Source organism: Triticum dicoccoides, chromosome 5B (genome assembly GCF_002162155.2).
Source record: "Triticum dicoccoides isolate Atlit2015 ecotype Zavitan chromosome 5B, WEW_v2.0, whole genome shotgun sequence".
NCBI lineage: Eukaryota > Viridiplantae > Streptophyta > Magnoliopsida > Poales > Poaceae > Triticum > Triticum dicoccoides.
This window is the reverse complement of record NC_041389.1, coordinates 322,719,007-322,729,480: the sequence shown is the minus strand read 5'-3', so window position 1 is coordinate 322,729,480 and position 10,474 is coordinate 322,719,007. Positions and strand designations below refer to the sequence as shown.

Here is a 10,474-nt window from a genome sequence, read left to right as displayed (position 1 = left end):
TTCTCGAACCAATTTGGTAACCAACATGTGCGCCTTAATTTCAAAGAAGCAGCGTGCAAGAGCCGTAGTTGTGGTGGCACACGTTTTTACCCGAACCCTGGCTCACAGCAGAATACGTGTATGCATTGGTGTCGCACGTTTTGATGATCTGGGGTCGGCTCATATTTTCTCTACCGGTTCGCCGCCGGCACAAAAACGGCATGCATATATATGCACGTGAGATCAAAGTTAATCAGATCAACTTGTCTTGGTGTAGCATTTGGCTGTTTTCGACAACCTGCATGAATGAGATCCCATCGGACCGATTTGCCGAATGCATGAGGAGCCGGGTCTTTGGATCCGCATCTACATCGTCCTCGCAGCCAATTTTAGGCTGCCCCTGGCTAGGCCATGACAGCTATGACGCCCCAGCCCCGGACGTAGTCATGGAACAAAAAAGGCTTGGCTCGATATGCATGACACCTGCTCTCCACTGTGACTAGCCTTAGGAAAGATAAAAACTCGGTAACTAAGCACTCTTTTATTTATTTTATTCGGTAACTGAGCACTCGAGGGTGAAAATGTATAGGCCCTTTTCTGAAACTTCGGCACAAAATTGAATTGGATCTAAAAATATTTCAAAAAATTGACTCTTTGGCATGAATCGCGCAGGTTGTGGGCGCAGGTGGTAAGAGAGGGTAGAGGATACTTTTTCTTCCAAAATTAGGTTTAACTGAATCATTGGACAAAACCACCGATTTCTGAGAGTACCTTTGGTAGCACAACCATGCTTTATTGCAACAATTATTATTATTGTTATTAAACCAAGAATGCTTAAAACAGCTACAACAGAAAAGAAAATTGAAACAATCTAGAGTAAGATCAGAAACCGGCACACAAGTTCTAAGTTAATCAATTACTTAATCTGACACAGCACTATGAAATACAGTACATAGAATTTTACATGCAGGCTCCATCTTTGGTGTCAGAGCTCCTTACGCCAGCTCCATAACGAGCGCAGATGCACCGCCACCGCCGTTGCAGACACCAGCAACTCCGATCTTGCCACTCTTCTCCCTAAGAACCTATTGAGAAGAACGAACCCGTATTGCTTAGTTTAATTTTACAAGAAGTATGAGAAACGGGCATTGAAGACACGATGACCTAATTTAGATGCTGACAACAACTGGACAAGTGAGGATAGAAGCACTGGAAACATAGTAAATGAAATCATGGAATAATAACTTTCACATGTCCTTTCTAAGTCTCAATGTGGAACAATTGTACGGGTTACAGAATAAACTCCTTTCTGCATATACTTTGGACGCAAAAAGGAGTCACAACGATGCCCAAATAGTTGTAACAAAAATGTCTTACCCCTTATTGTTTGTGGTATTCTGCAGGCAAGATGTTAACTTTGCATATAAGATGTTTATTCCTATGATTACTACTACTTGATATCATTATTTACTCATGAAATAGCTTCTGCTAGAAAATAGGATCCATGCTGAAAAACAGACTGATAATGCAAAACAACACCTCAAGGAAGAACTTACACCGAGAAGGGTGACCAAAATGCGAGCACCACTGCACCCAAGTGGGTGTCCTAAAGATACAGCTCCTCCATGTACATTTATCTTTTCCTGCAAGCAAAGCTGTTGTCAGCATGGGAAGTACACCCTCCGTAACAAAAAGGAATACATTTTTTATGCCCCATATGCAAAACCAAAAAACGTCTTACATTTTGGAAGAGGTTGTGCTAACTATCATCTGATGATCGGATTAATAACTATTGCTGGTTAATAGCGACTTTTAGTAACCAGGATTTATTTCCTGGCAAGAATGTTGACTTATTTTCAGGTGCAAACGTAATTTTGGTTGACACAAGGGAGCACTTACTGAAGGAATTCCGAGAAGCTTTTGATTTGCAAGTGCAACAGCCTGTTTTTAGAAATAAAAATAAATACCATTGCAAAATAAAAATAATTACTAAGAAATAAAGAGAAATGATCAAGAGATACCGAAAAGGCTTCATTGATTTCATAAAAATCAATACGAGAGGACTCTAGGCCAGCATTTGTGAGAGCCTTCGGTATGGCAAGTGCTGGGGTAGTGGTAAATAGTTCAGGAGCCTGCATAACATGGGAATTGAAAAATATCATTATGGGATTCAATTTTGGCAGCAAATGACCTTCACTGCTCACAATTACATAAAAGTATTCCGAGAAAGACGGACTCCTATAACCTTCCAGAACCTACATAATTATATGCACTTGCTTATAATTGTACTCTACTCCTGGCTAAGATAAACAAAATGGGTACTGTAGCTTACTTGGGCTGCATCGGCAAATCCCTTAATCCTTGCAAGGACTTGCAATCCAAGTTCTTGAGCCTTCTTCCCACTCACCAATACTAATGCTGCAGCACCATCACTGTTCCACTCAAAAGAAACAGATGTTACTCAGTGCAGAAGCATCACATTTTTCAGTGCATAAACAAACACACCAGGAAGATGGAGGGAGCACATACAATGCCCTTCAATGACAGTCAGTGCAGATATTTAGTTTCTATCTTGCCGTTCCTTGATTGGCCTTTCTAGGGCAGTTAATGAATATGACTATATGAGGATTCCTAATCTATCAATAAGCAATGCATCGAGACGCTACATTTGCATTTTCTTGAAAAGTTTAATACACAAAAGGAACTTCAACAATTTTTTCTTGAAAATGATTCAATTTCAGATATAAATACAAAATAAAATATACCATCTCTTGGGCTGAAGTAAAAACATTCTGAGCAGCCCAAGTATAAATGTTAAACAGGAGTAGCACTTTGGAAACAAACAACAGTTGAATATGGTATTACAGAAGACAACAATAACACAAATCAAATGAAACGCATAGTGTAGAACTAAGTATAAAATGTCAAAACAGAAAGAAAGAAGGAGAACCACATCTTTCAGAATCCATACAATGGTTTGAAAACGATATGTGACAGAAGGACTTCAAAGGGCTTGTAAATAAAATAAATGATAAGCAGGTACCTTATACTAGAAGCATTTCCAGCAGTAACAGTACCAGCATTCTCCTTGAATGCTGGTCGTAACTTCTTCAGCTTGGCTGCGTCAAACTACGAAACACACAGTAGTTATATGATGAAGATGAGAGCCTAGACATTTATTTACAAGATACAAATAAATGCAAACTACATATTTCCCTTCTTGCAGATAACTATATGAAGATAAACCATTGACATGTTTACCGACAACATAATACGTACTGATTATTAGTACTTTTTTAGCCTAGTACGTGAAAGCACTGCATTAGGACCAGATACATGCTGCCCCAAATAATCTGCTTGTTTATAATCAGATATAACTACCGTTACCTAAGTAACATGGGGTATAGCTTATTTGTGCCATCTTATTAGAAAATTTACCTTGTCTAGGCTCTCATCTTTGTCAACAAGTACTGCAGGTTCCCCTCTACCAACAGGAACTTCAATCTGGATGAAAGGACATAGAACATTAGGGGAACAAATACAGAAACAGTTTCTTACTTTGTCAAAGAAACAAAAAAAAGAGAGAGACAAAAAAAAATCACCGGAACAATCTCCCATGCAAAAGCACCACTGTCACGAGCAGCAATTCCACGCTCATTACTTTGAATAGCATATGCATCCTACATAGGAATATAAAAATTTCAAATGTCACGAATAATAAATAAATGGATTGCAATGTAAGAAGAACAGAATGGTGAACCTTAGAAGATTTTGAAGACATCAGACAGGTTTAACACTGGTATATCAAATTCACCGACGACAACAATAAAACAGAAAAGGGAGTACCCAATACCGAAATCTCCCACACATTATGGGGAAGGGAATTTCTAGGCAGCACTCCCCTTATTTTATTTTTGCAATGAGGCTGATTCAAACCCAGGCCTCCAGGACACAAATGGAGATACTCTACCATGCGCAAGGCTCATCTTTCTTAGCATTAAGAAACCGCAATTGCGAAGTGATTAAGGTGCAAAGCATATTGTTCTGCACTGAATACCAACCTATATGATGATATGTAATCAATATATACCATCTCTCAAGCAAGCATACAAACAAAATCCGAGAAATCATGTCCAAAGCAAGCAACGAAAGGCTCATTTACTCAAACTGCCCTACGAATTTCATGTGGGCACCCCCACTAGAAAATTGAAGCCTAATGCCTGACTAGTAGTATAAACTAATAGTACATAATAGACACTGGCAGTGATTAGAATAGCAGCAATTGCTCTAAAGCACACATGATGATGTACGAGAAACAAGATCTAAAACAATCAACATGCATGAAAATAGTGATAATGTCAGTGATCAGTTCACACTGGAAAGACCGATTGCTTGTTCACTTCTGTATTTTATATTAATATTCACCACTCTTGAATCTGTATACGTAACAACTAAGACAATATGTGCCCTTTTGGTGCTAGACAAATATAAGAAATATAATTACATCAGAAGGTGTTATCGCAATTGTGGCAAGTTACCTGGTCTTCCCTCGTCAGGGCATGATTGTCAGCACAAAGCTCAGCACAGACTCCCATGGCACAATCGCCGTATACATCCCAAAGGCCATCCTTAAGCATGCCATCAACGAGGCTGTCGTGTCCGAAGCGAGATCCTTTTCTGCATTTGATTGCACAAATCAGTAAGTTGTCACCAATATGTAAACAGCCATACATTAACAACTGAAGTTTTAAATCCATGTTAAGTTGTTAACCAAGATCCAAGAACAAAATATAATGTAAACATGTTATTAATGAATGCATGAAGCAGCACGTAGGTACAGGAAACGGAATCTAAACTTAAGGTCTGACACAAAATTTCGAACAGATATCTTGATATTGTATTCTTCCTAGTATGGTTAGCATATGCAATTCAAAAATTAAGATCATACTTCAGTTATGCACTACACAAAGACAGAACAAGAAGAACACTTGGCTGACCTAGCTTCAGCGATGTATTTCGGAGCATTAGACATGCTTTCCATCCCACCTGCCACAACAATGTCATTGATTCCCAGTTGAATTGATTGTGCAGCAAACATGGTCGCTGTAGAAAGGAAAGAAAACCATCAAATCAGGATCATGGTCAGAAAAAACTGGTTCACTCCAGGAAACCGAGTACGCAGATTATACAAGATTGGTCACATGAATTCAAACCTTTCATGCCAGAAGCGCAAACTTTGTTGACTGTGGTGCAAACAACCGTATTTGGTATTCCTGCACCTAAAGCAGCTTGTCTTGCAGGGGCTTGCCCCAAGTTAGCACTCAAGACATTGCCAAAGAAGACCTCCTGCACAAGGGATGGATCGACATTTGCCCTTTTCAGAGCAGCTGATCACCCCAGTAGTTATTTTAATATTATGATGTTACCAAACCGAACAAAATATACCATCTGGGGTACACATACAGAAAATGTTGATATATCACCTTCAATTGCTATAGAGCCAAGTTTCGTAGCAGGCAAGGAAGACAAGCCACCAAGGAAACTACCCATAGGGGTGCGTGCAACCCCAACAACACATACATCTGTCGGTAATAAAAGGAAAAGTTACTAATTGGAGCATACAGCAAAACCATCTAGCAGGCTCCCATGCAATTGCTAACTACACAGAGCATGATTATACTCTGAACTTCTGAAGGCATGACTAAACAATGAAGATCAGGGAAGCCATCTGGTAGATGCCAGATTTCTCTTTATTTTGTACAAGTCCTGGAAACAGCCTCTTGCAGAAATGTAGGGAAAGACTCCGTACATTAGACCCAAAGTGGTCGGACCCTGTGCAAGCGGGAGCTAAGTGCACTGGGCTGCCCTGTTTTTTGTACAAGTTTGCGAAAGGCGCCAAACAAAATAGGGTCCCGATAACTGCCACACGTGTGGTGTATCGGGTAGTTGTGCCACACGCCTCGTGTGGCATGGACAGCAACCAGCCCACATACCTACGTGTGGGCAAAACAACTAATGCCCACACACCTCTTTTTTTTCCTCCTGAACCCTCTCACACGCGTGCGTGTGGGCGAAGTTGATAACGCCCACACGCCCGTATGTCAGGCCTCGTACCCTCCTGGTCCCGCACGCCACGCGTGACGCCCACCGTGCGCCCGCAGTTGCCATGGTCCAGACCCTCGTCCATGTTCGTTTAACTGCAGTTGCCATGTCGCTGAACTACGGTTGCCATGTCGGACAACTGCAGTTGCCATGGTTGCTCAACTGCAGTTGCCATGTATGGTCTGATCTAATGTAGTTGCCATGATTTCATAACTTTAGGGGTTGCCACATACTAACACTAGGCAGTTGAGAGAGTTGCCATGTGCTCACAAGCATGCTAGGGCAGTTGCCATGTAAAAAGGAAGAGTTGCCATCTGCTTACGTGCACGTTAGGGCAGTTGCCATGTACGTGCACGTTGGGGCAGTTGCCATGTACCATGCAAAAACACATGGCAACTCGGTAAAAGAGAGTTGCCATCTGCTTACATGCACACTAGGCAGTGACCGTGTACCCTGCAAAAACACATGGCACTCGGGTAAAAAAAGAGAGCTGCCACCTGCTTATAAAGCACACTAGGGGCAGTTGCCATGTGCGCTGCGAAAACACATGGCAACTAGCAGCTTGGGTGTGGGAGAGGAGACGGGCGTGTGGGCGAGATGGCAAATGCCCACACACTAGCCCTTGTGTGTGCGTGCAAAGTGGCGTGTGGCGCGAACTGCTGAACGCCCACACACCGGCCCCTCCGTGTGGTAAAACGGATGTGTGGGCGACCTCTCTCACACACCACACACGCGAGTTGTCCTAGGTGGCATACAAAATCAGCTAATTCGTGCCAAGATTCATGCAGAAGTTACTGGACGGTGATGGAGACGTGTGGGTGAGTTGGCTAATGCCCACACGTGTGGGCGTTAACATTTCCGACAAAATATAAGAATCTGTTATCTGGCATGAAGTCACGCTGGTAGCGAATCAACTGTTTCCTTTTTCTTGCGGTTGAAATCAATTGTTTCCAGTGGTGATGCAACAAAAAAAAACATAACCAAGCTGATCTATCTAGAAGAGAAAAAGGGACAGTATCCTATAGTCAATGATGGACATTATCACCATGATCTTGCTAAGCCTATCCGTCCCATATTAATTGTCCCTCAAACGGATGTATCTACGTCTATAAGTCAAATATGTCAAGGATCGAGAAAGAAAACAAAAACCAGTATCACTGGCAAGTATAAATAAGAATTGAACCAAAAGGCTGCCAACTGGTGCATATCAACACGAAGATCAATGTTTCCCCGAACCAAGTCGAAGCCACAATCCTTTCGATGCAGATCGCACATGTAGTAGTTACAGAAAACCCGAGTCTGAACTCTGAATTACTAACAGCGAGCAGCCCATTGCCTTGGAAAAGCTGGTATGAAACAGTACCTCTGAGGTCTGAACCCATGGCTGCTCCAAAGCCCAGCTCCGACCTGCAAAATCAGAACAAGCAACCCAGCGTCAGCCACCTCACACGCAAGCGCGCCACGGAATCGAGCGAAGAGCCGTCGCACGGCACGTGATCCCTCAGCAACGGGGGTGAATGGAGGGAGGATTCGGTTCGATTCGATTCTGCAGGTGATAAAGGAGAGGGGGAGCGAGAAAGAGAGCGTGCCTCGATCTGGCGGCGGCGGAGTGCACGAGGACGACCCCTAGAGGAGTCGAGATCGGGGAGAGGGAACAAGACACTGAAACAGAGAACGGAGGTGGACTGGAGTACTCGACTGCCCCGCCTTCGCTGTTATATTGGGCTCCTCGGACCGTTGATGGTTGGGTGTTGTTTAGATTGCATCTCGACCATCCGCAGTCGACATCGCCGCTGTAAAAGAAGAGAAGGATGAGTTTTTCTTTTTCTTTTTTGGAAGGGTGGGGGTTAATTTGGTTACAAGTTTAATGGCGGTGGAACAAAAATAAGAGTCTCGTAATTAAAAGATGGAAGGTAGTAATGAGCTCCTATTCCAGTACAATTTGATTTCCCTGATTTGGGGGGATTTTTTTCAAGACTTAAACGGATTAATAGGAGGGTGCACGCAACGGTCAGCTTTGCAGGCCAAAATAATTGTTTGACAGTTTTAGCCTCGTGGTCAATGTTTAACTGGTCTGACAATGTTTCAATGTTTACTCAAATTTGACCTTTTTGCTACCGCCAAATACCCCGAAAGTGGGATTAATGGGCTACCGCCTTGATCAGCGGTCGTAGACCCCCAGCTATGTCACCTGGTCATGCCTGCGTGTCAAAGTAGGCCACCGCCACTGACACCGGCAATAGCCTTCTAACCCTACCGTCACATGCACCGATGATAAACACCTGGAGGGGTAAGGCGCTGGAGGCCTTGGGGTTGAGGGTTTCATTCATATGGTCACTAACAAATGGCTCTATCTGCCCGAGCATTGTGTCAGGTCTGTTGGGCCATTTTGATGGCTCGCAGATGTGTTGGTGAAAGCGCGGGTTTAGTCCCAGAGGAGGGTGAATGGGAGAATTTTAGAAATTCATCAAACTCTGATGAATTTGACGAAGATCAAAGTGAAGAAATAAAAACAGTAGCGACACTAATTCATCACATAAACATAAAGCATACATATAAGATAGATGCAAGTGAAAAACGTGCAATCATACAAGCATTCAGGCATACAGAAGATGAACAGAAGAAATGAAAGACAACATGATAAAGTCTTTGGTTCAAATTCTTCAAAAAGTAGATCACAGATTCTTCAACAGCGGAATAACAGAAAGTAAAGGGTTGGGGAATTTGAAATCGGGTAGGCTTGGTGATGACACGATGATTTCATAAATCAGTTCCAGTTGTTGTATCAATTGTATGTCTGGTTGAAGCGGCTGAGAATGAACTCCAAAGACACTAAGTCTTCACCTTTTTCCTCTTCAGCTAAGGTCACAACAGACCTCGCCCAATCACTCGTGATAAGTCTTCAAGGTAGACTTCTAAAACCTTCATAGACTTGTTCACCAGTATGCCACAATTACTCTTGGGTGCTCAGAACATGACGCCTAACTGTCTGGAAGAATGACAGTCTTCAAAAGTAATAGGCGTCGGATCACACAGATCAAACTCTTCAGTGATGCTCAATCACTTTGGCTCTGGTTGGGTTTTTCCTCACTTGGGTTTCTCACAAAGTCGTCAGAGGAAGGGTTGCTCTCAAATGACATGTGTCAATTTCTCTCTAGAGTAGCCAACCAACTAGTGGTTGTGGGGGACGGCTAATAACCAGGGGCAACCCGACATGAATTGCCATAAATGCCCCTTCGAAGATGACCATTGTCAGGATAAGGATTCACTCGACAGCTGGCACTCTACACAACAACAATTGGAATTTGGACTCTCAAATTCGTCTAGGCACTCAATTTCCTCATGCTAGGCAGAAATCTCTGGCGAAATCCTAACAGTCAGACCAAATTCATCAGCGAGCAGAAGAACTGCGTCTCTGTGTCTGACAAATTCGTCAGCACTGCTAGAGATTTCCAAAGTATTCACTCAAAGAATTAGGCTTTGTATAGGTTTTGAGCATCACTCCGGAAATATGATTCATGTATCACCTAGACCCCCTTTCATAGTACGGTGTTTCCTATGACTCAAATAAGAAGAAAGAAACTACGAGAACAAAATCTTCAAGCTTCTGATTCTTCACATCACTTTCTTCAAAGGCCGCACCAAATTCTTCACTTCAAGAAATATACTTTTAGGGGCCATATTTCTTCGGTTAAACCAAATCGTCAGGGGCTATAACTCTTGTGTACACTCACAAACACATTAGTCCCTTAACCTATTTGCCTTCAATACTCCAAAACCACTAAGGGGGCACTAGATGGACTTACAATCTCCCTCTTTTTGGTGATTGATGACAAATTATAAGTTTTCAACGGGGATAAATAATGGAAGTATAAGAGCAGAGTATAAAGAATTTGATTACATGATATAGAGGAACTCCTCCTAAAGATGTGCATATGATGAATTTGCTTTGGATTGCAAATGCGCATGGCAGATTGAAATTGTGGAGATCTCCTACTATATCTTGGAATCCGATCATGCATGATCATATGATATGAAGAAACTGAAATGCATGATGAAAATTGGTGTCTCACAAAATACAACATGCATGCACATATACAGCATTGAGGATAAAACATGCAGATCAAGTGTTCAAACACGTCAGACCACCAACAATTTTAAGTTACAACTCATCATAGAACACACCAGAAGAACCAAGAGTTGTAACTTAACCAAAAAAACAACGGACTAATATAATAAAGACCCGCTTGAAGACTAAATCAAATTTCTCACCCTTTGTCATCAAATGACCAAAAGGAGACGAAGCTGAGAACTAGCGCCCCTAAAGAATATCATCATGGAGAGGGTGGAGGAGCGCCAGCATCGTTGTTGGGGTCGCGTGAAGTAGATGGCT

The 10,474-nt window shown here is 42.3% G+C and overlaps 1 protein-coding gene across 1 annotated transcript; it reads right to left on the bottom strand.

Annotated features, from left to right (window-relative positions):
- Window positions 1-751: 751 nt before the first annotated feature.
- LOC119309465 (acetyl-CoA acetyltransferase, cytosolic 1-like) lies at window positions 752-8,280 on the bottom strand. Its single transcript, XM_037585461.1, has 15 exons — window positions 8,273-8,280; window positions 7,671-7,874; window positions 7,445-7,488; window positions 5,463-5,561; window positions 5,193-5,366; window positions 4,977-5,082; window positions 4,518-4,656; window positions 3,582-3,659; window positions 3,418-3,483; window positions 3,023-3,108; window positions 2,312-2,411; window positions 2,001-2,111; window positions 1,879-1,920; window positions 1,536-1,622; window positions 752-1,064 (listed from the first exon to the last, which is right to left on the bottom strand). The coding sequence occupies exons 1-15, from the start codon at window positions 8,278-8,280 to the stop codon at window positions 975-977; spliced, it is 1,434 nt and encodes a 477-aa protein (XP_037441358.1). The 3' UTR covers window positions 752-974.
- Window positions 8,281-10,474: the final 2,194 nt, after the last annotated feature.

Excerpts from the sequence above, each read along its gene's own strand:
- LOC119309465 (XM_037585461.1), bottom strand. Across the intron at positions 7,489-7,670 it reads TCCGCCGCCGCCAGATCGAG|GTCGGAGCTGGGCTTTGGAG; the intron begins GCACGCTCTCTT and ends CTGATTTTGCAG. Across the intron at positions 1,623-1,878 it reads AGCTTCTCGGAATTCCTTCA|GAAAAGATAAATGTACATGG; the intron begins GTAAGTGCTCCC and ends CTTTGCTTGCAG.